The sequence below is a fragment of the Prinia subflava genome, chromosome 5 (assembly GCF_021018805.1).
Source record: "Prinia subflava isolate CZ2003 ecotype Zambia chromosome 5, Cam_Psub_1.2, whole genome shotgun sequence".
Classification (NCBI taxonomy): Eukaryota; Metazoa; Chordata; class Aves; order Passeriformes; family Cisticolidae; genus Prinia; species Prinia subflava.
Window position 1 is genome coordinate 5,610,290 of NC_086251.1, and position 27,244 is coordinate 5,637,533.

The 27,244-nt window shown below is 49.4% G+C and overlaps 1 protein-coding gene across 3 annotated transcripts; it reads left to right on the plus strand.

The window, feature by feature from the left end:
- Positions 1–27,108, plus strand: CCDC9B (coiled-coil domain containing 9B). 3 transcript variants are annotated; one of them, XM_063397765.1, is made up of 15 exons: positions 3–268; positions 1,500–1,841; positions 2,513–2,626; positions 3,002–3,106; positions 3,829–3,891; positions 4,282–4,446; positions 7,677–7,826; positions 13,613–13,687; positions 15,613–15,797; positions 17,107–17,168; positions 17,674–17,724; positions 18,149–18,254; positions 18,804–18,861; positions 19,189–20,001; positions 24,848–27,108. In XM_063397765.1, the coding sequence occupies exons 4-14, from the start codon at positions 3,041–3,043 to the stop codon at positions 19,969–19,971; spliced, it is 1,764 nt and encodes a 587-aa protein (XP_063253835.1). In that variant the 5' UTR covers positions 3–268; positions 1,500–1,841; positions 2,513–2,626; positions 3,002–3,040; the 3' UTR covers positions 19,972–20,001; positions 24,848–27,108. The 3 variants fall into 3 exon arrangements, with proteins under 3 accessions (XP_063253832.1, XP_063253835.1, XP_063253834.1); XM_063397762.1 differs by lacking the exon at positions 1,500–1,841 and having other exon boundaries at positions 1–268; XM_063397764.1 differs by lacking the exons at positions 1,500–1,841; positions 3,829–3,891 and having other exon boundaries at positions 4–268.
- Positions 27,109–27,244: the final 136 nt, after the last annotated feature.

The window sequence follows — 27,244 nt, forward strand, 5'->3', positions numbered from 1 at the left end:
GTCAGGAGGGGGGAAAAGGGGGAGTGTTTCTTTTAAAAAGAGAGTGAGATTGGAGAGGAGGACACAGGCACTCCAAACCCTGTCTGTGCTTGGTATATTAGGCAGCCAGTGCTCTTGGCTGGGAGCCCAGACAAGGCTTTTGTAATCAAAACATGATCTTGTATGCTGTGCAACCAGTGCTGAGAAAGGCCGTCTGATGGCTCTCCTCTTTTAGCTCTGCTCTGGAATTCGCCGGGCTCCGCCGCCGATGTCCAACATGCACCGAACTGTGAGTGCTGCCTGCGCGGGCCCTGGGAGGGGCGGGGGCGCTGGGGTCTCTCACCCCAAAAGGCCACGCAAGGACTTGCACTCACTTCCTTCAGGGTGGCCTTTCAGTGGCTGTCGCTTTGTTTTCTTGCTTTGCCTGGCTGCCAGCAGGCACGGGGAACAAACAAGCCGTACGGCACTGCGGGGAGGGGTGCTGGGGGGGCCGCATTTTGGGTGCTGGGGTTTACATCCCTCGCCAGGGCAGGTTGTGGTGGCTGGCTCAGGACAAGGTGCCTGCCGGGAGGCAGATAACAAACAGAAACGCAGGCAGTGCTGGATGGTGCCTATGCTAGTGAGGGCTTCAGCTGCAGCTGTCAAAGAAGAGGATATTTCTTAAAAAGAGCGGATATGTTTGCTTACGCAGAACAGCATTAGTATGGGCCGCTCCTGTCCCCTTTCCCTGCCCCCACCTCCTGCCTTTCACACTTTCCCAACCCTGCTGTCTCCGAGGTCTTGCTGCAGAAGCAGGCGATCATAGGATTGTGTGGGAAAACACTGCACGCAGAGAGAATCTGGAGCTAGGTGTCCCTCCAGCCCCCGAGGAGCTGCGTAGCCAGTGTGTGTGCCACTTAGGAGAGGGGCTGTGACACAACGGGATGTCGTCATTTAACTGAAGCCTGAAGCCAACAGCTTTCCATTTTCTCCTTTTGTGACATTTTAATTTGCAGTAGAATGAGGCTTCTCGTTCTGTGGCTATGGCCTGCTCTTGGGGAGGCTTTGGGTTCAGCTGATTGCTGATTCAAAGCCATTGCACGTTTGTTCTGCCAAAGCCATTTATAACTCCCTGTCGCGGTGACATACGGGCACCTTGGCTCCCCGGAAGAGCTTTACTCTGGGGAGGGCATGGGGGAGCCACTTTCCATGCCGAGCATCAGCTTCAGCACGGGCTGGGGCAGCGGATTCATTCCAGAAATGGAGCAGAGGGCACGGCCCCCTGTTATCGGCCGGCTCGGGGCGGCAGCTGACGAGCAAACGCTGACTGGGCTGAAGTGTACAATGGGTGAGCCCCTGGGAGCTGAGCGTGGGCTGCACACGCTGCCCAGCGCCGAGGGGCCGCGTGTGCAGGTGAGCGACTGCCCCTCGCCCACAGCTCCCAGCGTTTGCTGAAACAGGTCGTGCAGAGAGAAGCACCTTAATGGCTTCATTAATAAAGGGGGGGAGAAGTCCTGAACACCAGCAAACTTTCCTTTCAGTGACTTGTTTCCAGCTGGAAATGGAAGGACTCCCTCCCCCCAGCACCAGCCGTCTTGCAGCGTAGACAAAATGCTGACAAATGGGCAGAGGGAGAACAGCCTGACAGGCCTTTTCCATTCTTTGCTTTGAAAATAGAAGAACACAAATACAACCTCTGCAGGAATTTTTACATTTTTCTCAAGCCAGCAGCTCTGCCAGTTCTCCTTCAAAAGAATCTGAAGATGAAAGGGGTGTGTTTGAGGGCATGCACCACTTTGATCCCACCCTCAGCAGCCAACACCCCGGAGCTCCGTAAACAGTGAACCTGCCAATTTAGTGCTCCCAGAACAGCTTCTGTTCAGGTAAACACTGAATTTGGCTTTAATCAGCCCTGCAAAATGCCCATGGAAGTATATCCACCCACAAAGGCAATCAGCTCACCTGTCACATACCTGATGATGGATGGCAATGGAAAAGCCATTTGTTTTCCCACAGATCTTAACAAAATCCCATTGTCCACCAGAAGAATGTGTGGAGCTGGTTTAAATGTTCCTGTTGTCCCACCTGGATACAGATGGGTGCCTGTGTCCCTGTGTCCTGGCAGAGCAGCCCTTGGCAGGGGCTGTTAGATCAGATACCCCTCACTGGGGACACCAGTGGAGAGGGGCTGGCACAGGAGCTGTGGTCTGTGCCATGAGCAGGTTCTGTTGCCTTTCCCTCACTGATGTCTGACACCCAGCACACCTCATCCATGCCTGAGAATGCATCAAGGTGAGGGTCATGTACTGCATGCAGATAAGCAGGGTGTTAACTCTGTACCACACTGACAGCCATCAAAGTGGGGCAGCAGTGCTTAAACTACCTCATTGCTGAACAAAAATTGTAAGAAAAGAAAAGGTCAGTTTTGTCAGGAAAAAGCCAGGGAGAAGTTGTGGGGAAAGACTCTTCACTTCTCACCCTGTCAAGACAGAAGGAGCATGTTTCATCCTGTTTGTATGATCACTGAGAAGAGCTTTGCTCCTTCTGTTTCCAGGATGCTGCTGTGGATGATGCCGTGTTAAGGAAGAAGGAGCAGAAAGATGTTGAACTCGATAAGAAAATCTTGGCTTTGCGGAAAAAGAATGAAGCGCTGATACGAAGGTACCAGGTCAGTCTGCAGGTCCTTACCTTCCCCAGCTCTGATTTTGGGATCCTCACAGTACAAAGAATATTGTCAGCACAGTCAGAATGACTAGGTTATATAGACACCATGTTTATGTTGGAAACACTCAGAGTAACTGGGTAGAGCTCTGCCTTTAGCTTAGCCTTTAACTACAATTCTCTGGTTGCTTTGGAGGACACTGACACTTGACTCACTGCTGCAGCATCTCCTTGCCCACTGCTACCTTCCTCTGTCTGCATCCCATAACCGGGACACAAGCTGGTCCACTCCCTCTAGGGGTGGAGGTTTAGCAGAACTAAACAGGGAAATTAACAACATACAGATACAAGCTTGTGATAAGGGGACATACCTATGTTTCAGGAAATAGAAGAGGACAAAAAGCGAGCAGAACAGGAGGGAATGGCTGTTACCTCCAGGAGGCCCAGGCAGGATGGACTCACTATTACCATCACCAAAGCTCACAACGTAAGTGATGCTTCTCCTTCCCCACAGGCCAGCTCTCACTCCAGTCCTGCTGCTGCAAAGTGATATTGCTGAGAGAGACCATCCACAACAATGTTCTTTGAGGCACAGGAAATAGCTCCTAAGCCTTGAAATATGTGGATGAATTTTGCAGAGGTGTGTGACCAGAGTGGTTTTAGGTGCTGCACATATGTTTCCAGCCATGCCCAACTGCCTCTACTCATGCACAAGGAGATAACTGGCAGATGGCTGGGTGTGTGAACAGGCACAGTCAGCCCTGGACAGGTCCCAGGCGTCAGCATCACTGCAAATATGTAGGCAGAGGGTATCAGGTGTATGTGTGTGTGTGTCACTAGAGGCATCAGGAGTGCCTCTGAGAATGCCATAGGCTGGGAAAAGTTATGGTCTCCTTAGGCTTTGGGAGTGAGCAAAGTAAGTGGCCCTGGGCCAGAGGCTGTGAGTCCCAGGTTTCCTTCCTAACTGCACCAAATCTGATAAGCTCTGTCCACCCATCCTGGCAGCATGGGGCTTGAGAAGCCAGTCCTGCCTTAACCCCTTGGTGAACTCCTCTGCCAGAGCTCATGCAGAGCCTGCTGAGCCAGCCCACCCTGCTTTCAGCACTCCGGGTTGTTGGATCCAGGCCAGTGCATTGCTCCCTTCCCACCCTGGCCACACCCCTCACCTCTCTTGGGGTGCACTGCTGCACACATTTTTCTCTCATACAGGACCTGAAAGATGCAATTACCCAGACTGAACACTATGGACAAGATAGCCCAACTCTCTCGATGGTGAGCACCACCCTCAGCCATCCACTTGGCTTCCAAGGCCACCTCCAGCAGGACTTGGGCTTTCCCAAGCTAACTCAGTGTGCTGCAGAAAGAGATGAGGATGACATTTCTTTCCCATAACCCTGGCATTTTAGTCTGAAATGTCAGATTTGTAAGTGCAAAGGATTTTTCAGCCGTGCTGTCTTTGTGAGTTTTGCTGCTGAGCAGACAACAAGCCCCTTGTTCCCCAGGAATGTCACAGCAGTGTGCCGGGCACAGACAACGTCCTAGGGGCAAGGGCTGTCTGTTCTGTAGCTGCCTCCCCGCTTGTGTGCAGGTGTGTTTGGGGAAGGGAATCACATCCCTGAGTCAAGGGCCTGGATTTGCTGATAGAAGTGGTTCCTTTTCCAGGACAAAAGGGTGGTGAGTGAGAAACGGGGATGCCCCTGTCCTACAAGCCCTGGGTTCAGCATTGGCAGCGAGGAAGAGGAGGAGGAGGAGGAAGCAGATCATATGTTCACATTCAGGATGGGGAAGAGGATGCAGCTGGCTGTTACCATGGACAACAAAGCAAAGGTGAGTAGGGAAGAGGATTGCTCTTACACTGCAGCCTCTTGACTCACAAAGAGGCTTCTGTTCTGCCTCTCACTTGAGCTTTCTGTTCAGTGTGCCACATCCAAAGGGAATAGTTCCCTTACTGTTTGTTCCCTCTCATGTCACAGTTCTTCAGCACAACCTTAGAGCTACCACATGCTTCCCTCTCTATATCAGATTCCCAGGAATCAGCCCTCAGGCCTTGCTAACCCCCTCAGCAACACCTTTAGCCATGTTTTACCAGTTCCATTTGTGATGGATCAGTCACCTTAGTGCCCTCCCAGGCCACTCTGGTGTTAAACTGTGTTGCTGTGCCTGGAAAGAGGGACTTGCTTAGAGACACTGGTGTGACTGAATGAGGCACCACCATCCCTCCTGTGATCACTGCAGGGTTCTAGCACCAGAGCTCTTCAGCTCTGCAGAAAACCACATTCAATCCTCAACAACTTAAATCATAGTCAAGCAAGATGCCCCAAAGGAAAGCCAGCTGAAAAGTTGCACAAACTGGAAAGAAGTTTAGGGCTTTCCTTTGTCTCCCTGTTCTTTTTCCTGGCACACCTCGGATGAGTATTTTTAACACTGCCTCTACAATCTAAGGCATGCCTCAGAGATGAGATGGGCACGTCTCCCCTTACAGTGTCTCTGTAAGGGGGGTGGTGTAGTTCTGACTAAGCTAAAGAGCTGGTGCCAGAGTCCCAGATCTCTGTCAGGCAGGGAATGACCCAGGACAGGCCCTGGGGAGGGGAGGAGTTGGCTCTGCCAGGCACTGTGGCTGTGACCCTGCTCTCTATCCCTGTTGGCTCTGCATGGGTGCTTTCCTCATATGACATCTCTCACTCTGGGAGCTGGGGCACCAAGGACCAGGATTTCCCAATGTGGGACAAGCAGGCTGGGAGATCACCCAGACTGTTAAAACAGGAAACAAGGAAGGAAGACACGTGTCAGCAGATACACTGAGCAGAATGTGCCTTCAGGTGAGGCAACTTAGCCAGAAGCAAAATCTGGGGGGAGGGAGAGAGGGAAGAAAGAAGGGAAGGAGCAGTAAGGGTGGGAAGGCAAAGGGTATTACACAGAAAATCTGGTGGTCTCCCAGCCTGGATGTGTCTGGCTACCACAGCTCTGTTAAATAGCTGTTTCCTGTATTTCCTCTGAGCCTCCCTGAGCCATCTGCTCAATAAATGCAGGGTTTAAAGGCTTTGCCAACACACCAGCATTCACACCGTGCCTTGTAACATCCAGTGGCCCAGGAATGTTGTCACCTCCCTGTACTCCAGGGATGCTCTGTGAGGCTTCTGTTGTGCTCGAGGTGTTTGGGCACAAGATTCTTTGTCTTAGGTCTCATGAGGGACTTTCTCAGACAGCAAGTGATGAAGTCACCTTCAAATACCCTCCCAGTGCCAGACCTCCCTGGCAAGAGGTGTCTGTGACCCTGTAATGTGTCTAAAGGACAAGCCATCAACACCTAAATACTGAAGAGCTCTAGGGAACAGGGAACAGTTGTTGACTTAAGATGAATAAATGTTTGATGTACAACTTGTGGATTAATAGCCTCCTGTTACCTTCTAAAATATCTCCGGGCTTACTTTCTTAATAAAGAATTATGTTAACTAGAATGCCAAACACCTTTTACCAGTGCTCTGGGTAGGGCGGAGCCAGGCCAGTCTCCAGTTCAGGCTCTAACGTAGATTTAGTACAGTACAGCCTAGAATTACTGAACCCAAAAGCAGAGCTAGAAATCTGCAAGGGAGTATGCAACAAGGTTGCCACCGTGTCTGTTCATCTGGGGCTGACAGGACAGGCAGAGCAGGGATCACTCCTCTCCCCTGCATCAGGCTGACTCAAGAACTATCTCTGCTGAAACAGCAAAATCACACAGATATGAAAGATGAATAAACAAGAGACTGAGGTTCTGCTGCTGGAAATACTCCAGTGTTTCCTAAAACATTTATCATGTGCTAGGAAGCTCGACGACTGAGAAGTCATAAAAAAGGTCATGCTGACAGAGGCTGTGCACAGCAAGGCTCCCTCCACGCTAACATCTGCATTCCTGGCAGAGCCGAGGGAAAATGAGGTTAATGTGAGGCTTCTTGGTATCACATGTCATGGCAAAGGCCCTGATTGCAAGTCTTCCCTACAAATCAGAGGTCTGGGTGTGCTTTTTATTTTTAAAAACTCTTAGCAACAAAATTTCGTAGCAACAAAGAATTCCCAAGTTTCACGGAAGTTTCCTTGGAGGTTCTGAATACCTTTTCAATCAAGATTCCAGTAAATGTGAAAGCCCAAGGTGGAAACAGAGTAATATGCACCATCCTTTAGAGAGGGAAGCTGCTGAAGTTCCTTCATCCCTGGTGAAGTTGAGCAGACTTCATGTGGATGAAGAGAAAAGAAAAAGATCAGAGATAATGATGGAGATGACTTATTAAGTCTCTCATTTCCTTGTAAGGCAAAAATAAAAAGGCACATGACTGACCTGAAAGATGATACTTTTAAATGGGAAAAAGTATGTCTTTTTGTACAAAAGATGTGCTCATTTTGTGGAATTGATGGCTGAGGGCACTGGCAGGACATCAGCCAGCAACAAAGATCACTAACAAAATAAGGACCAGATGTAAATCCATGTAGTGAAGTCATGACACTGATACAGACAGCTGTAAATAATATCTGAGAGGGATAAACTTCCCTTGCTCAAGGAGTTTATGTATCAGTTTTCTTAAGTATTCCACTGCTGAATAAATAATTCCAGAAATATGAACACACAATGACTATGAAATTATGAATTATCAAGTGCTAATACACTTCAGTGGAGTAATTTCTATGTGGATAAGGTTGGAGAGAAAGAACCTCACTGTTCCTCTTCCACCTTCTAGGCTTATGCTCCAAGGTAGCCTCCCATTTTATTGGAGCATGTTGTGTGGGGAGGGGCCAACCTCACAATTGTTTCAAAGACACAGACAAAAGCTTAAAATAAAACCATCCCTCAGTGTTCATGGTGCAGATTATCTGAGCAGGGTAAATCCCACCATGCCGGTGTTGTGCTCAGCTAAACACACCTCTGTAACATGACAGATCCCTCAGAGTGGTGTGGCAGCTTTATAAGCTGAGGGGACTGGCTGTTTGGCTCACTTTCTGTTCTGCCATCCCCAAATGCTTTGGATGGCTGCTCTCCTGGGAGGGCTAATGGAGGTGTCCTTAACTCAGCCTGTGCCTTCCAGGGCAAGAGGATCGTCAGCGAGAAGCGCGCCGAGAGCTTCCCTGGCGCGGGCCGGGTGCCGGAGCTGGGCGAGGAGGAGATGGACCATTTGGTGGCTTTCCGACGGGGAAGGAGGATGCAGATTGCCATCACCATGGACAACAAGGAAAAGGTAAGGACAGTGCTAGTGACTGGCCTGTAACCTATCCATGGCATTCACTTCTGCTGGCATCAGGAGGGCCCAGCCACAGGATGTTGTGAGACACTGTGTGTTAATACTGCATATCTCCGTATCTCTGCCTTCCATCCCTGTGAAAGAAGAAAGCCACTATATTCTCCCTCCCCTGCGATCCTGGCTAAAAGCTAGATGCCTCCTAAACACACTGGGTTCATAAACCTGTGGTGCTGTTTTGGAAGGATTGATGAAAGCACTTCCAGATATGGGGCATGAATCTCACCTTCTCTCTTACCAGCTTCTCTTTGGAGCCACACAGCAGACTGGAGCAGGAGCAGTGTCCTCCTGACTCACTGTACATCTTAAACATTAACAGAGCTGGGCAATATCTACCTCTGAACCACATCCTGCTGTGCCCGGCCATCACCTGCTGAGTGAGCTGGCTGAGCTTTGTTAATCTTTGAAACATATTTCAAATACTTCTTTACAAATACCTTTCTCTTTACACACACACAGAGGCATGTGCTATTTTCCTCTTTGGGAGTTTTCACAGATAAGGAGGTATGTCTGCAGCAAACAGGGTCAGCAAAGACTGTGCAGGAAAACAACAATTGGAGTAGCTACCAAACACACCCAGGAATGCTGGGAGACTTCTGCAGCCCCTCTCTGGAATAGTGCCAACCATTTTCTGCTACTACCCACACTCATCTTCAGCTTCTCCTCCTCTCATAGGGCTTACCTAGGCTCCAAGAGCCCAGGTGCTTCTTTCCTGTGGCTGCCAAGCAGCATTTTGAATGCCACAAACCTCAAATGAGCTGCCTGACTGAGCCACTGGTAAGCCCAGAAGTTCCCATGACAGACATCACTGCTTCAGTCTAGGCATCACCAGCACTCCTGGATGTAATGGGATTGACCTGACTGCTGTTGCTGCCCTTGAGGTTGTCAAATGTTCTTCTCTAATGTGCTGGGCAAGTGTCTTCTGCTCTCTGCTGGGCCTGTTTAAACACTTGCCTCTGAGGTCATCAGGGCTGGGGCTGTACTAGGAGAGAGCAGCAGAAGGAGTGCCTGGATGTTGGCCTTAGATCCTGTGCCCTTTTCTGAGTGTACGGATTGCTCTGGAAGGTCATCTCTCATCTGCTTTCATTATGGAATATGAAATTTGAGGCTGAGCATCCATATGTATCTTTTTGGCAATGCCTTGCTCATTCTGGCCTCAAAGCATGTGGATTCAGAGCGTGTATGAGGGCAGGCGTAAGGCTGCACTGGCTAAAGCCATGGAATCACTGAAGCTTAGAATCCCAGAGTGGCTCAGCCTTGTTCCCTGACAGCTCCATTTACTGTTCCTGCATCAGGGGAAGTAGTGAATAGATCATTCCCTGGTCACTTCCCAAAGCACAAATGATTTTATCGACCAGGTTCACATCTCCCTTCAGCTATCTCACGTAACTTAAGATTGCCCCTATTTAGACTTGTCTGCTGAGGACTGTTCTTTAGTTCTGATCATTCTCATTGTTCCCATTTGTGCTTTTGTTATTTTTACCATATTCTTTCAGTACAAGCAGACCAGAACTGCACATGGTATTCCAGCTGCGGGCTCTCCAGGATGTACTCAGTGACATAACAATGTTCTGGCTTGTTCTCTATTCTTCTCCCAGCAAGTTTGCATTTTCTTTGCTTTTTTTTCCCCTAAATAATTGAGCTAACATTTTCACAGGACTAGTCACAGTAACACCAAAATTTCATTCCTGACTGTTAATCATAGTTCAGGACTCATTACTCTGTGTGTGTATACAAGAAGGGACATTTTTCTCTGTGTGCGTTATTTTGTATTACTGATATTGAATTTCAGCTGTAATTTTATGATGCAGGCATTCAATGTCAAGAGATCTTTCGCAGCTCTTTCCGGGCAAATTACATTCTTTGCTCTGGATGATTTAGTATCATCAGCAAACTGTCATCCCTCTCTTCAGCTCCTTTTCCAGACCATTTATGAGCATGTTGAACAGCATATGTTCCAGTGGCACACTCCTGCTAATCTTCTGCCATGGAAACCACCATTTTCTTGCTACTTTTTGTTTTCTATCCTTTAATCAGTTTTTTTTAAAAGAATCTTCATTTTCATCCCCAAATCCATCAGCTGCTGGAGAGCCTGGTGGGGTGTCAGTGCTGTCGGCTGTGTTAGGACCTGAGTTGGGACCCCGATTCAAGGATTAACTTTCAGTCTCTCATTAACCCCAGCACAGTTCATTCTTTGGGCCTTTTTACCTTGTGCCCCAACTGGTTCCCTGCTCTTTTGGGGTTCCCACAAAGGCCTAGGAGAAAGAATCACTTCCATCACTCCCCCTCCAGTAGCCTGGCCACTGTCAAATTTGCTTCCTCCTCTGTGCACTTGTCAGATTTATCCTATTAAAGTATTTGATGGGTGTCCTCATTACCACACATTTTCTCTATTTTTATTCATGATAAAATTCAATAAAGAAAAAACAGACAAAACAAACAAAACCCAAAGAAGAAAACTACTCCCATTCTTGCTGCCCATGGTGCTTCTAGCTAACCCCACGCTGTCAGTCCCAGACTGCAGCACAGCTGGGGAAGGAGCTGCCAAAGAGGAAATGCAAGGGAAAAAAGATGCTTTCATGATCTGCTTTTCTAACACAGCCCTGGTGCCATAAGTAGAAAGACTCTTTCACTCTCTGTTCACCCACAGGGCTGAAGGGACCAAATTATCCTGTCTCCTTGCAGAGCCCATTGCTCTACTGGTGCAGCTTCACAACCTCCAGGGCTGCTGCTGGCTTGGAAGTGCCACATCTGGGACCCATCTCTGCCTGGCTGCCCCTAAACCTGCCTCAGGGCTCTCCTGCATGGAGGGCTGGAGACAATCCTTGATTTTTAGCCCTAAAAAGCCAATTCCGTGCTTTGGCAACGTTTCAGGCTCATTAGAACATTAGAGGTGGGAGCCAGCAGCCCAGGACCAGTGGAGCACAATGGTTAATTAACAGGTTACAAATCATCTTTTTAATGGGCAGTTGATAGAGCTTCAGGGCTTTTAAGTTGTGCTTTTATTAACAGAGTTTCCCAGGATGGTGTATCAGAAATGACTGTAATCAAGAGATACAAAAGCTGCTTTCAGGGACTAACACAGAGGAGTTGGACTTGGTGCTTGCAGAGGAGAGGAACCAAACCTGTGGCAGGAGAAACACTTGCTTTTACATTGCAGATGGGAGGGAAAAATAAGCAGAGAGGGTGGCTGAAAAATCTTTAGCTCCCTTCAGGCAGCACAATTAAGGAGGCAGATTTTTCAAAAGAGTTATAAAAAAAATCCTCTCATGTACTAGTTTCAAAAATCCTGCCCGGTGGGGAATCTGAGCACTAGAAAAACAGCTTTAAGCTCCTACAAAAATCACCTCATTTCTTCAAGAAGAAATGCCAGTTGTGGTGCTGACACGTGCCTGGAGAAGTGGGTACCAAAAGGTTTGTTTAACACATCTGATAATCCCTACTTTTAAAAAAGAAGGCATTGAACTAGCTCAGAGATGTGGAAACCTGTCAAAGCTTCTGGAGAACTGCTAGTACAAACCAGTGCTTAGCTGGATTATGGCATCAGTATTGTCACCACTGCACAATGACATTAGCTGGGAATATGTGTGCCAGGAGTCAGAAAGACCCAGTGGCAGAAGGCGTTTGGGATCCCAGGGCTGGTTTGGAGCAGGCTCTGCCCCACCCTGGGCCCCACCCTGGGTCGTTCTGGACTAAGAGATCTTGGCAGAAACCTCAGGATAAACAATCGTAATCTTCCTTGACTGCTTCAGGCTTTTGTGTCCTCCTCCTACTCTGCAGGAACAGTTACACTAGGAATGAGAATGTCCACGTCATTTTTGTTAATTTGGGGGCCAGAGAGGAAGAAAGAAAAGAAAAACATGTTTTGCTGCCTCTTTGCCTGGGTGTGTGGTGACAGGAACAGCAGCTCTGGGGCAGCAGGACAATGGGAATTCTCCTCTTGAGCCAGTGCAAGAGCCAAGCTGACTTCTCTGCACAGCTCAGACCTGCTGTCCTGGTACAAAAGAACTACATTTTTGTGGTCTTCTCCATTTTCCACAATGCTGTCTGAGAAGCAAAAATAGAAGCAGACTAAGGCAAAAGGCAGCTGGCTTGCAGTGAGGGTGTAAAAGGATGGAGAGTTGTGCAGTGTCTCTGTGACCCAGAGTTTGTGATGGGCACTGATGAGTGAGCATTCCAAATGGGACAGCCACTGGGATGCAGGGCTCTGGAAGAGCAAAGTTCACCAATTTCTGCTGTTTAATCTCTCTGTAACTGCTCAGTTTGGGACTGCAGATACTCATTTAGACTCGCACTACAGGATTCTTCAAACAGGGCTGCCAGAGCAGGTGACTTTGAGTTCAGAGGGAGCATTTTTTGGTTATATAAGTTTTCATGGTAACATTTTGAAATAAATCCCCCGTGTCATCTTTCACCATATCCCGTTTGCAACAGGCAGGATATGGTGAGGGGCAGCTTCTCTGAGCATTGATTCCTCTGCATTTTCCCCAAATCTTTGCTGAGAAATCCCAGGACAATAAAGCTAACATCTTCCTTATTATTTCCAAGGATCTGTTTGAACAAACCTCCATCTGTGCTGGAGCTGCCAGTCAGACCAGTGAAGCTGTCATGCACCAAGTGCAACGACAGTCCATGAACTATATGGCCACATTGCCCATCTGCCTCAGACTTAGTGTGTGTGGACAATCCCCCCAAAAATGTCTCCCCAGCTCACTCCCCGCATGACTCCATGAAGTACATGAGAACAAGCTGAAGCAGCATGAGTTGCCTTGGGAGACTGGGCAGAGCTGCAGGTATTGAGACTGATATCCCAAGCTTCCCTGTAAAACTAAAGCTGTGTTGATGAATGCACGGAATAAAAGTCCTGTTTCCAGCCTGGGCTGGACCTCTCCACGCTGCCACTTTCTGGAAGGGCTGAGCTGGCAGTTCATGCTGCCACGTTCCTCTTTGTGTTTCAGTTCTGCTTGGCACTGCAAAATGGCAGCAGGACAAGCTCAAACCCCCACAGCTCCAGCCCCGCAGCTGTCCAAGCAGGCAGGAAGCCTTTCCTAAAAGATCTTTATGCTCTGCAGACTGTTTTGTTAAGTTGCCCTGCAATCCCACCCTGGCTTCTGACATGGCTCTGTCTCTATTATTCATCCCATGTGGGGCCAGAGAACCCTGGCTCGGCCCATGTTTGGTGTCTGTAGCTCACTAAGAAACAGATGCTGGCTGTCACCTCCTGACAGGCAGCGGAATATCAACATCAGAGCAGAGCTTGCCAATCTGGTGGCACCATGGGTAAACCCCATGGGAGCAGGGATGCGCCCCAGTAGAAGGATGCCATGTTTGCCAGGGATTAAAATCACTCCTAGTTTGACCATGCTGGGTTGTATCTGCACCTCAGACAGGCTCCCAGATCTTGTACAGTGGAATCCTAAAATGGCCCAAATCTGTAAAGGTACCTGAAGCTTGGTCTGCCTTAGCAAGAATCAGGACTATGCAGGACACCACTCTGGGAGAAGGACAGACCTGTAGGAATGCTTTTCTTATTCACCCCTTGCTTTCTGACATCTTTTTTTTCTACATCAGTTTGATTTGGGGCCCCAGAAACAATCCTTCCTCTTTTGCTGGTCTTTTCTGAGATGTTCTTACATGTCCTGGTCGGCATAGGTTCAGGTCCTGATTCCTCTGCCAGGAATCCTTGCTTAATCCTTAAAATAATTCCTGTGTCTGTTCTCCTGCAGGCAGAAGAGCGGAGAACAGCAGAGAAGAGGAGGTCAGACAGTGACAGAGGCCCAGAAAGTGAGCACAGCCGGAAGGTGAGTGGGCCCAGGTCCCTTTGTGGGGACTCTTGTCTTGGAAGAGGAAACCAGTAGAATGTGCCTGCCCACCATAGTCCTGAAGGAAGATGACCTTTGAACTCTCTTCAGACCCAAACCACCTTGTAATTATGTGATGCAGCATTGTGCTCTGAGGTGGCTGCCACTGTTCGTCGCTCTCATCATCCAAAACTTTGCTGAGCAGCTGACACACCTGGAGCAGGCAGCACGGGAAAGGTGACAGGGACCTGCCTCCACACTTGTCCTGGCTGCTGAAGACCTTCACACAGCCATTGGGATGTTAGGAATTGTAACATGCTCACCCCTGTGGCAGTGCAGCTTTGGCTAGTTCCTCCCCAAAACCATTTCCTTGTGGACTGAAAAGCTCAGGCGTTATTAGCTACAGTTCCTCACTTCAGCAGGAGCTGAGTAGGATGGAGGTAAATTAAAGCACAGGCCTTCCCACTGACTGTTTAATGCAAAGCCTGGAGACATGCTGGCTCCCTCGAGCCTGCAGATGCTTTAATTAATGGAGCACAAATAGAATAACCCCACCTCAGTGTGATTCATTAGGAGGACACAGATGGGCTCTTAGACACTAATTTCAGCTGAGCCCCTCAGAGCAGGAAGGGGGAGCACAGTAGCCTGTGGTCCAGCTAACCACAGCTACGCTGTAATTGAGGTGAGGAACCGGCTCCTCCTGCTCCCTGGGCCCCCAGCCCCTTCTGCTTCTCCCCACAAGTGGTCATGGGCATCAGCCTCAGTCCTTCCCTCGCTTTTGGCTTTGTGGATGCATCAGGATCCATCCTGGCAGGACCCACTGTGCCTTACTGTGGGGCTGGAAGCAGTGGGGAGCATTCCCAGGCTGTGCCCCAGCCAAGGGACTTGGCTTGCCCTGGCTTTACCCTGCTGTGCCTTGCCTTTCTCTGGACTTCATCTCTCCCTCCTTGGGGACACAGTGCCAGGTCCCCAGCTCCTGCCAGCTGAGGAATGGAGGAGCAATTGGTGCCATCCCAGCTCCGGCCTACGCAGATGGGTCACCTTGGTAACAGGGCTTTCAGTCCCTTCTTCCTGCTGCTTCTCTTCCCCGCAGTGCAAGGCCGAGGAGTTAATTCCTCTTTGGAGAAGGTGTGAGGGTGGCTGGCACGGAAGGACACGTGTATGAGGTGATGAATTACCCACTGGTAATTAGCACCCCAGGACTCAGCTCTGCACTAAGCTATTCCCTACACACTGTTGCTTGACAACACATCACAGCCTGTCGGCTCCTGCTTCCACCTCATCCATTAACCTGACAGCTGGGCTACTTCCCCCCCACATGCTCCATCAGCTCTGAACTGTCTTTCCATTAAGGTTTAAATTTTTGAGCAGTGTCAGCCCTTAACCAGTCTGTCATGAGGAGCGATAAACCAAGAGCCTGACAGCAGTGAAGGTAAAGAGCCCCTTTGCTCTGGGAATGCTGCTGTCAGGCACAGGCTTGGCCCCAGCTCTGTGATCGTGGGCTCCTGTGGATGCCTGGGGGTCAGAAAAGGCTGGCTTCCTTCCCTGCCTTCTCACCGTGAAGGATTTCACAGGCATAACTTTGATTTATGTATCCCAAAGTCTTCAGGTTAGGGGACTCATCATTCAAACCCTGTTGAGAGATGTTGCAAACACTCCAGAAACTGACTCTCTGCCATTAGTATACCTTAGCGAAGTTTCATGCCCCAGTTTTCCCTTCTGTAAAGCCAAACAGCCTCGGTGTATTTAGGCTTTGGGTTAAGCAGAGTCCTGGTGTGCACACATCACTTCAGAGAAGGGACCTGACCTTGTCCCACGTTGTTTTCAAATATTCCTGAGGATTTGTGATGGTGACAGTACAAAGCACCCTGAATGCAGCTCTTTCAGACAGTTTTATTAACCAGAAGCTCTTTTCCCTCCACCAGGATGGTGGGAAGCCAGTCCAGAAGAGCCCTGGAGACCTGAATTTTCCCATGAGTGGCCGGGAGCGCTCGGAGTACATCCGCTGGAAGAGGGAGCGAGACCAGATTGACCTGGAGCGCCTGGCACGCCACAAGAACGCCAAGGGCGAGTGGCGACGGGCTTGGGATGTGGAGAAGTCGGAGCACATGTAGGTCCTTCCCTGTCCCAGGGAGCTTTGCCTGCAGCAGGCCTAAAGCCAGTGGTGGGATCTTGTGCAGATACTTATCAATTCCACACTGTCATGTGCCTGACCAAGTCCACACTGCTGCCTCTTCCTCACCAGACCATGCCCATAAGTGGGACCTTGTATCAAAGTGATTCTCATGTTTCCTTCCTGATATGAGCTCCCCTGAGAGAGGATACCATGTGCTGACAAAGATTGCCTGTCCTTGGTCCAACCAGGATATGGACTGTAGGAGGGAGGGGAGCATGAACCAAGGCTCAGTCTGCATCTGGAGGATCCTCTCCATTTCCACATGAACAAACCCAATGGCAGGAGGGTACAGGTGCTCTTCCAGAAATGTGGATGGACAAACTTGCATTGCTAGTCCACAGGTTCTCTCACTACCCCTTGCTCGTGTGTCCTTTTCAAGCACAGGAGAGCCCAACGTGCCTAAATCCTCCCCACCCCATAAACTGAGCCTGTTCAGGCACTGTGGGGCAAGGGGGTCACTTCAAACAGCCACCTGTGTCATACAGGGACAGTGCTGAGAACAGCAATGTGGGACAGCTGGGAATGGGGCTGAACATGTCCCTGCCTTAATCCCTGTCCCTCTGACTGTGCTGGTTCAGCTGGGTCACACCATCTAGAGAGCTTGGGAGGATGACTTGGCACCTGTAGCGGGATAAGGTCCTGGTAGGCTGGGGAGTCAGGGACTCTCACAAAGGTTTGGTGATAGAACAGTTTGTACAGGACAGGTAGGTGGGACAATGCTTTGGCCGAGGAATGGAACCAAATACAACAATTTTCAGTCACTGAGACCCCAATAATTAGGGGTGAATTGACTTAAGTGCGTGCTGAGTGTTGATGGCAAGACAGTCCTGAGCCCTACTGTTCTTCCAAAAACACATTTTAAAGAGAAAAGCCATAATATAAAACAAGCAGGACTAGAAGCTGACCAAATGGTCTGATTTGAGATGACAAGTCCTGAAGCTACTTCAGATTGTGTTTGGAAGCTTGGGAAGCTGCATTTGAGTGTAGTACAGCTACATTACCTCTTAGGATGTTCATAAAATTTAATATATACACATGGGTACTGATGTAAAGGTTTTAGAGGTTCTTCTTTGGGGTAGAACTACCTCACAGCCTCAGTTAGCACATGCAGCTTCAGCTGCTGCTGAGAAACCTGCACAGGTTTGCCTGTGCTGGAGTTTGTGTCGTGGCATGGGCCCCTGCCCACGCTTTGCACACTGGAAGAGGATGGTCAGGTCTGACAATGCCTGTTTTTAACCTGCAGGTTTGAAGAGGACTTTGTTAAGGATGGGCAGCCAGCCTTGGATAATCCCAGCAATAAGAAAGGTTGGCAAGGGACACCTAGACTCTGTCCTGACGCTAGTGAACGCTGATCGTGTGCATCCCAGTGCCGCAGCAGCTGCCGTGGCTGTCAGCTGTGAAGCTCTGCTTTCCTGGGCAAACGCCTCTGAGCTGGGGGCTCATCCCTCCCTGCTGGGCAGAGGGCTTGGGGGATGGGATCTGAGCAGCTGGGTGCTAGAGCTTTGGACCTTCCCAGAGAGAGCAGTGGCTTCTGAAACCTGGTACAACACAGTGTGGAGGCTCAGCCCTGCCTCCTTTCCCACACACTCGTTTAAGAGGCAGTCCTATTCCACAGCACGTGATCTCTGATCCCTATGGCACATGCTGGCTTCTTTACTGGCATAAGTCCATCCTGACTCCTGTTTATCAGGAGATGGACTGCCAAAACAAAGCTTTCCCTCGTGATATTGTATTTGAACATCAGGTTTTTGCTGCCTGTCCATTACAGACCCTCACTCACTTTGGTGGATCCCTTCTTGTGTCCTTGCAGGGGGAAGGAATGCAAGGAAATTCCAGCACAAGTCCTTTCCGGACGGGAGAGGTGAGTAAACCACAGGATTGTGTTATGTCACCCCACTAAATGCCAGCACCTCTTATAGCCCTCAGGGAGAGTGTTCTCTGCAGACACTTGCAGATTTGGAGAGCCTATTGGTACATACCACATGGCTGCTCTCATAGCTGTGTGCAGGGGAGAAGTCTTCCAAGAACAGCACAAGTAAGACTGTATCCAAGGAATAAAATTTAAAGTTAGAACTGGAATTCGGAATTAAAAAAAAGCACACGAGAAACACCCTAAATTCTTGATTTGTCTTGATTACTTTAGAAAATATACATGCAGTATACACACAGCTTCAAGGGCTTCCCACCTCAGAGGTCCTTTCCAAGGATACAAGGTGTTGGCCTGTTCAGGGGTCTGTCAGCTGCTTCTGCCTGTTTTTATACAGCATTTCCAACCCATTTTCTAGGTGGAGGACATCATGGAGTGAATGTGAGCGACCCTGGTCCGAAAGCAGTGTCTGCTGTGAGCAGCCGAGCCAAGGGGAAGGACAGATTGACAGGCAGAGCCAGAAGGTGAGGAGCTGGCAGCACTGCCATGGTGTGCACATCCACGTCTCACTCCCTGCCTAATTCTGAAGAGGCAGCCTGTGCCAGGGCCTCACCACCCTCACATGGAAGCACATCCCACCTAACACTGCCCTCTGTCAGTGGGAAGCCATTGGCTCTTGTCCTGTCACTGCAGGCCCTTGTAAATAGCCTCTCTGGCTTCCAAGTTACTCCAAAGTAATTTCAGCCTTCAGTATCTGCTCCTGTGGAGACCTGGGACACTTGGGCACTGTCAGGCAAGCAGAACCAGACTGTGGCATGCATCAGCACAAGCAAACTCTGTCTTCTTCATCTTACTCAACTCTCTGTTCTGGCAATTGGAGTTTATGTGTTCATTACAATTAGAATTACAACAAGCAGTTCATTAAGATTTAGTGGTCTCAAATGAGTGTCTCTGGATAGGCCTGGACAAAGGAATACATGGTCCTGGAAGGAATCCCTGTCTGGGTGTCAGGCAAGGGACCCCAGCTTTGTAAGAACTTCAAGGCTTAAATTCTGATTACCTTTTCTTGGCAGATGGGATGCAAAAGAAGGCGAGGACATATCTCTTCTGAAGGATGACCTTGATGGCCAGGTGAGTTCCTGATTTGCAGGCTGGCAGCTAAGTTTTCTCAACACATGCCCTATCAGGAAAACTGCAATCTCTAATCCATTCCAGAGCTCGGAGACCTCTGTTTTTGGGTAACTGTACTCATCACTACACTTCTCATGTGGCCTGCTGTGACTGCAGCTGCACTACTCACACTGACCCTCTGTCAGCACAACCACCTCACCTGTTCTGGTCCCTGAACACCTCTCCACCTACATCCTTTTTCCTCAGGTTTTCAGAACCATCACAGGCAAGAAATACAAGGTACAGGTGTTTTAATAAGCTGAACTCAATATGTCCTTTGTTTCTCAGAGGAGTCTTGGTATGGACAGGCAGAAGAGCAGAGGTGATGAGGGGATGGAAGAGAACTGCACAGCTGAGCTGGAGGAAAAGGGGAAACAGCCAAGCCTCCAGGATCACGGGGCCTCCTCCTCACAGCAGCTGCCAAGTGAGAAGGTCCAGCCTGCCCAGAATGGCCAGAAGGAGGAGCAGAGGGGAATGAGGGGCTGCAGCACAGAGGTGTCTGTGGCCAGCACCGGGGACTCCGAGCCAGGGCCCAAGCCAAGCAAGGAAAGCGCTGGGGAAGATGCCAGCGGGAAGCCTGGCCCTGCTGACATCTCCCAGGAGGAGGGGAGCACTGACAGCACTGCTTCAGAGAGCAGCCTTCAGAGCACTGTGCAAGGCACCAGGCCTGGCAGCAAGGAGACCTTGTCACTGCCCATGGGAGCAAATGTAGATGGAGCTGCATTGGAGAAACAGCCAGCTTCGGAACAGGAGTCCTCTGGGAATTCTTCCAACAGCCACGGAGGAAAGCCCGACACAGCAGCAGGAGACAGACTAGATGCGCAGGAAGGACAGCTGGTGAGCAAAGGAGGGGAAGAAGTGACCCAAACCACTGCTCTTGAGGGACAGGCACTTGCACTGAAAGGAAGTGAAGATGCTGAAGGCACTGAACACCACGAGCCTTCGCCCCCAGGGAAAGCCAGCTCTGACAAGACTGTTGTGCCTGAGCAGGACACAGCAAAATCCCAGTCTGGGGAAGGGGACCAGCCTGAGGACAGCAAGGACAAGGACAGTGGGGACACTCACAACTAGCAGATGGCACTGGCTTGCCTGAGACATAAGGTGAGTCATCTCATTCATACTCTCAGCAATAGTAAGGGCCACAACTCATTTTCTGTGGTACAGTGGTATCATACCAGATAACTGTTCAGAAATGTTCATTAGCTGTGCTATGGATCTCTAAGGTAATTAAATCTGTGGATCCCAAAGGCCTGTCCTGGGGAAGGAATGGAAAGTCAGACAGAAAACTGGGCTGCCAAAGTTGGTTGATGACACACATTAGTTAGGGCACATATTGATCTACTCCTGGGAAACTGTGACCTTAGAAAGGATGGGAGGAATAACCTCAGTGGGATGAGTTTATTTCTGTCTCTGGGGTGATCGTAACTTGAGGTTAGCGGTCCTTCCCCAAAACACTTGCAAAGCCACAGGGGTCCACCTCGTGGGCAGAGCTTGGGAGAAGGTTGATGGTGTGTGGGATTCTCTTCCCAGCAGAAGGTCTGTGAGGGCTACACTTTGAATTACAGATGGTAACACTAACGTGCCCCTGCACAGTGTGTAAATACACAGGGTGAGATGATTCCTGCTGCAAAGGCCCACGAACCAAACAGAAGGGAGGGAGAACAGAGCTGGTTACAGAGCAATGCTCCAAGTTTTACACAAACAAACCATTTTCTTCCATCAAGGCAAACACAAAGCCAGGAGAAGGAACAAAGGATGACAAGCACAAAGTTAAGGTAGAAATTAGAAGGGAGGGGAAAGGAGAGAGGGGCTCTTTGCAAGGTGTATTTTTTCCAGGCAATGTCCCACAGAGCAGCATGACACACTAAACAGAGATAAGCATTTCCATAATCCAACTTGCCTAACACGGGAGTGCCTCTCACAATATTCCTGCCTCTCTCCTTCACAGAGTCAGCAGCTCTGTTCCATAAGTAGGCACTTGTGGCAATGAGCTGCTCAGGGCCAGGCAGGCAGATCTCCCCACCAAGTGCCTCTCCCGGATCCCAGAAGCTTTTCTGCAGACCCTACACAGCAATGTGTCCCCCACTGCTGCTCAGTATTCCTTCCAGAGGTACAAATGAGCTTAGGGATGAAGTGGCTAAGCTGCTAACAAAGACTTTCCCTATAATCCAATCCATACAAAAGGCAGGGAGAAGTGCAAGCATCATAGTGATTTAAAAAAGACAAAACATCAAGAACCAGCAGAAGCTGGTTCTGTTTGAACTAAAATTCCTTCAAGTGAGGGAAATTAATTCCAACAGCATTTAGGAGAATGTTATGAAACACCTGGATAGACATAGTGGGAGATCACTGTCCAGCCACGCCTCTCCAATCTATCAAAATTCCCACCAAATTAGAGGATGGAGGAATTAATGACTACTTTGCTCACTCAGGATAACTTTAATTAGACACCAGCTAAGAGGAAACAATCAATTAGAGTAGTCCATTTTCATCTCAGCAATGGAGATTCCCATGGTTTGGTAATAGGGCTGTGAGTCCACTTCAGAGCTCAGCAGGTATCTGTAACAGCTGGAAACATCTGTATTCAGGGATAACGATGTGCTGGCCCCTTGCCCTGCTCGGGGGCTCTGTGGGGCCCATGTCCTGCTCACATTAAATGCAGATCTCACATCCCTTCCTGCACAACTGCAGCCACCACGTGGGTTTCACAACTCCCCCTCCCAATGTCTATTTATGGCACTAAAAATCTCCAGCACCTTCAAATCAGTGGGAGATGCAGTGCAGAGAGTGTGGTGGGGCTTTTATCCTTCGCTTCAAATAACAAGGAATAAATATTTACTCGAAGTGCAGGACTGGAATCCCTGGAGATTGTCCAACAAGTCCCAGAGAAGTAAACGATACACAAAAACCACAGAAGCTTTTCCCTGAATTCTCTTGAGAAAATTAATCTTAACATCTTTAGAGAAAATGCAGCTGGGGGTAGATTTCCAGAGCAGCTCCAGGGATCTGACCTTGCAGCACTGGCTGACGTAAACAGGAGCGGGGCAGGCAGAGCCCGAGTGCTGCAGGACAGAGGAGGTCAGCAGAGGTCGGCTCTGATGCAAACCAGCGCCCAAGGTTGGTGCAGGAAACGGCACAGGCAGAAACCAGCACTTCCCAAAACAGCTGCAGAGCTGCGGAAGAACAGCCCACTTCCTGAGGTTCGGGAAGATCCCATCTGCTGGTATGTTTGGGGAGTCAGCCTGGGACTGGCAGGGTCAAGGGCTTGCCTTGAATAGCACTGGCTTCCCTGGTCCTTCCTGCAGCCCATCATCATGCCATGGGCATTTTAAATTCCCAGAGCAACTCTGAGCGCCACCTAAGTGGAGAGCTTAATCTTGATGCAGTCAGGGAGTGGGACTTGACAGAATTGTCTCCATAACTCTGCAGTGATGGCATAAAATGGCAGGACAGTGTTACTATTGGAAAATACAGGGATTCTGGGAGAATGGTGCAAGAGACTAAGGACACACAGGGAAGGCTCCAGGGCTTTTGAGGGAATGTTGTTTAGACTAGCAAAGGCAGAAAGCAGTGGAATTGTGATCTCTGTAGATATGTGGGTAGTGAACACCAGCAAAGGGGAAGAAGCATCCAAGCCAGGACACAATGCTGCAACAGTGACCAATGTATTGGAGAAGCCCAGGAATAAATATGGGAAAATGAGGAAAAGGTGGCTGCCTGTCAGAGCACTTGAAGTTCACCATGGCTGAATCCTGAGGGCTTTTTTCTGGAGCTTAACATGTCACAACATAACTCATGACTCTGATGGGTGAGCTGCTGCCATTCCAAACACCGGGAACGGAGCTACTCTTGTATCCCACAGTTGTTGCTGCTATCCCAGACCTCCATCAGCCATGTTCAGCTGCAGCTTCAGGGAGTTCTGCACACCCCCCTTCACGTGGGGCCTAACCAGTAGTGCCACAAGGACCTGCAGTTGGCCGGGCTGTGAAAGCCATCCCAGTGACATCCCTCAGTCAGCCAGGATGGGAGGTGTGAGACAGACAGCAGTGATCTGCAGCAGTCCTCTCCTGTGACACTGACACACAGAGGGAATTCTGCCACCACAGCCCAGGCAGCATTCGGGGACGTTGCTGCCCCTGAGCCCCAGGTCACAGCCAGCCCACAGCTACCCCACCTCCCACCAGCCCTGGAGTTATATATGGGAAAGAGGACACAGTGGGAAATGTGAGAAAGGCTAATCACTATGGCTAATTACCAAGAGAAGTAATGACTTTAAAGCCCACCAGTGTCTTGGCTCTAAAGACTCACTCATGCATGAGAAGAAGGTGTCTGTATTGAAAGGATAATACTGCAAAGCAGGAGAGGGAATTGTCTCCCAGCACTGAAACACAGTCAGAGCCTTCTGAAAGCACCAGTGATCAAATAGACCCACAACAGGGAGAACTCATGCTGGAGTCAGCTCAGACTCATAAACCGGATTACTTTACAATATCTGGACCGCCAAGTGTGACTGACAGTCTGCCTCTGGCCCGTCGCAGTCCCATTAAATCCCAGTGTGCTGCCACAGCACTGGGCAGCCCTCGGCGGCAGCAAGACACAGCCAGCCCTCACTGCTGCACACAGACAGAATGAATGAAGTCTCCCACAACAATCTCATCTCAGCTGTACACAGCGTCAGTTCTGTCAGCACCTCAGGTCTGAATTCAGTGCAGTTCCTTATTAAATATCCATGGTTGTGTTTTTAGATGATTCCTTGAGAAGTTTTTTTTATGCAAGCCAACTTTCCTGTGGCCTCTCCTGCCTTTGCAGGATTTCATCTCTTTTTTTATATATATATCTCCCTTCCTGACCTTTCTCAGGAGCTTTTGAGTGCTCAAATCTGCATCAGCAAAAGGCAGATCTACAGATTTACACATGGATGCCAGATTTAATTTACAGATTTCAACAGGAAAATGCCAGCTCAGCAATTCTGAGCAGCGCCCAAGCATCTGGCAGCTAGAAAAGCGTGGTTGTTGAGATGGCCACAACACTCAGAGTGCTTCAATAAAACTTCAGAAGGCTTTAAGTATCAGCACCTTGATATCTAAAAGTCTGTCATACCTTTTCTCTGTTGCAGTCCTATAGGCAGCTCCACACTGTTCTGTCTCTTTATCTCCTTCTTTCTTTCCTCTCCAGTTCTGGCTCCCTCCTTCCTGTGCCTAGTGTGGCCACCTAATCCTTTCTGTCCCTTGCAGGACCTGCTGTCCCTTCCTCCTCACAGCACAACCAGCAGACTCCAACCAGCTCACTCACTCTATCACACCACAGCTGTGAGGGCAGGGCTGTTCCCACTCTGGGATAATTAACACAGCTGCAATAGATCAAGGGCGAGACTGCCTTCAGCACCATCTCCCATTGTCTCCCCACAGAAAAGAAAAAAGTCTGCCTTTCTCAATTAAAATCAGCATGTCCGGGTCTGGAAGCAGCTCTAGGACAGCAGGCTCCCCTCATAGAATAGTTTTTCATCAGGAAGAGCTGATTCAGCCTCTGCCCTGGGGGTTCACAAGTGCTGCACACCCAGGCCAGGTCCACCAGGAAGGATCACAAAGTCCTATCTGAAATCAGCCTCTTCTCTTGGTGCTCCAGGTGCTGAACCAGCACACACAAGAACATGTCAGGATTGTTGTTACTGAGATATGAGGAAAGAGTAAAGATGTATCCATCCTAGAGGAGGACTAAGAGTGTTTAATCCAGACTGGTAGAGTTGGCTCATCCTCTGGGCTGCAGAGCCCCCACTGCTCCTGCCAGATTTGGCAGCAGGTATCTGGGTTATGCCCCAGTGGTGCCTCCCCAGCAGCCCCAGCCGTGCAGGAAGGGCAGGGTGGAACTCAGCAGACATTTTAATTTACAGCTCAGCAGTTCCCTGGAGATTGATTATCCCGTGGCTGTCTCTGCTCTTGTTTCGCAGGATAACGTGCTGGAGGCGGTGGAGGAGAAGAGGAGCGGAAGCTTGTCCTCACTCTTTTACCTTCTATGAAATCAGCTTTCAGCACCTGCCCAGTGCCCTTCAGCAGTGTGGGGTCCCCATCACCACGCCCACCCTTAGTTCTGGCACCCCCTTCCCTATCCGTGTGCCAAAGGACAGGGAAGGGTGCACACACTCCCACTCTACAGAGAAAACACCATCACTTATCTATTTGTTTGGCATATATTACAGCTGCGTGGCAAGCCAAGGAAATGTCTACTGGATGCACTTTATTTTATTTAATGACTAATTCTTTTTAAACTTATGGCTTGGGTTTCTGGGCACACCCCCCCATTTTTTCCCCAAAGGCTGGAGGCACGCACCAGGGGCTGTGCCAGCAGCTGGAACAGCAGGAAGAGGTGACTGGCAAAGCAGAGGCGTGAGGTGTTAGGGTGTAGTTCAGCAAGTGGGTGAAGAAGTTGTGTTCGGAGCTCTTGTACTAGAGGTTTGCATGTAGTTGAAGTGTTGGCAGAGGTGTATGGTAGTGGCAGGGGCCGTGGGGCACGAGCAGGGTGGGCGGATTGATGGATAGAGCCCTTCTGACAAGCACAGGTCAACCCCAGCACCTCCTCCTTGAGGAGCCTCCAGCTGTCCTCCCCTTTTAGAGGCTGAGGAGCTCATCAGGACAGTGCTTAGTGCCAAGGTGGCTGCGGGGGTGACCAGGTGTGTGCGTAACTCAGCAAACTCCGTGCCCCCTTCCCAAGCGTAACTGGGCATGCCTGCAACACAGCAAGGAGAGGGACAGCACAATAATCTTCCTCCTCCACCACACTGCCCAAAGCAGTTGGCAGCAGGACCCAGGCCAAACTGGAGCTGGAGGTCCAAGACTTCATATCAAACATTTTCACCTTCCTGGTTGTGCCTTCCATAGCCTTGTGTTTGAATGAAAGAACAGGAATCCTCTCTAAGCTGCTCTGCAGACCTTCTGACCTGGCCTTAAAGATACCTTTCAAATGGAGGATCTGGAGGAGCTCTACAAGCACAAAACACGCAGGAATTTCCAGTTACAGCAAGCTAGGACCCAGCTGGAATACAGCTATCAGTTAAGGAGAAGGCATAAGGAATAACATAAGATCATTTCTGACTTCTGAGTGACAGGGCAGAGCAGGCATCTCCCTCACTTCAAGGTACTGCTCTAAAATTTGATGCCAGAGTAAGCGTCCCCGGGACAGGTATGTGTGGAGACTGCCTGGAATGTCCTGCAGGATGTTGGCTGACCAGGTTGGCAGACTGCCCTGGAGATCAGGTTGGCACGTGTGGACTGAAATACTCTATGCTGCTTTAATAAACTAATATTTGCACAGACAAACATTTGTTTTTCCACGTGACTTAGATCCGTGACACCTATCATGAAGCACAAGCCTGGGAATTTCCTCCCTGTGCCAAATTCAGGAGACTTTACTGGCATCACACCAGGTATTATCAAGAAACAGAGCGTGCAGCTTTTGTGTTTTATCCGTAAAAACATCTCCACCCCACCAAAGCCCAGACTGGGTTTATTTGGACTTATCCAACAGATAAAAGAACAGATAAATAGAAGATTGTAAAACTGCTCCAGGTCCTGGAGCTTCTCCATCACTGTTAAAGGCTGATTTTCCTTATCTGACTGGCTCAGAAACCTGCTTGCAATTGTTTAGTTTTTTAATTTATTATTATTTTGTACATCAGGTCTCTGACCTGACTCTTGGTCCAGTCACACTGAGTCATTACCAGCATTTCCCAGGAGCCAGCTTGCCTCGTGGTCCATGGAACACAGAGTCTCAGCTCAGGAGCTGTTGTGCCCCAGGAGCAGTTGGACACATGGCCAGGCAGGAATTTTACACTGCCCTGGCCCAGTCCTGTGTTGAAGAGATAAAAAACCTTACTGCCCTAGACTCCACTCTGAAAGGAAAACCATCAGCAGTCCTCCATTCCCTCCTTTTTTTACTCCCTTCCTAGTGACTTTGCAGGTAATGATGCCCAGGAAGGACCGAGTCTGATCCAGGCCCCGGGGATGGGACTGGACAGGTTGTGCCTGTTTCAAGTGTATTTTTTCCTGCTCATTAACACTTTGCTCAATGCACTTTGTTTGGTGCCTGGGTTGTGACTTTTCAGACAACTGTGGCTTAGCTGTTTCTTCCTTACGGTGAGAGAAAAACCTGAAAAGTTGACAAATCTGATGTAGAGGGATTATTTATATGAAATAAAAGTTGGAATGAGGAAAACCCTCCTGTTTCTTACTCTTTCTCAGTTCCACATGTAGAGATTTCCAAACTGAATCAGTAATCTCTGCAGTAATTACAGCTCCAGTTCAGAGCACTGATTCCTTCGGGAGGCACTGAACTCCTGGGCTAGCTCAGC

What these genes read in the sequence shown, in the direction of transcription:
- CCDC9B (XM_063397762.1), top strand. Translation starts at nt 248, where the DNA reads ATGTCCAACATGCACCGAACT. An exon ending in AAAGTGAGCACAGCCGGAAG is followed by an intron (nt 13,688 to 15,612) that starts GTGAGTGGGCCC and finishes TCCCTCCACCAG; the next exon opens with GATGGTGGGAAGCCAGTCCA. An exon ending in TAATCCCAGCAATAAGAAAG is followed by an intron (nt 17,169 to 17,673) that starts GTTGGCAAGGGA and finishes GTGTCCTTGCAG; the next exon opens with GGGGAAGGAATGCAAGGAAA.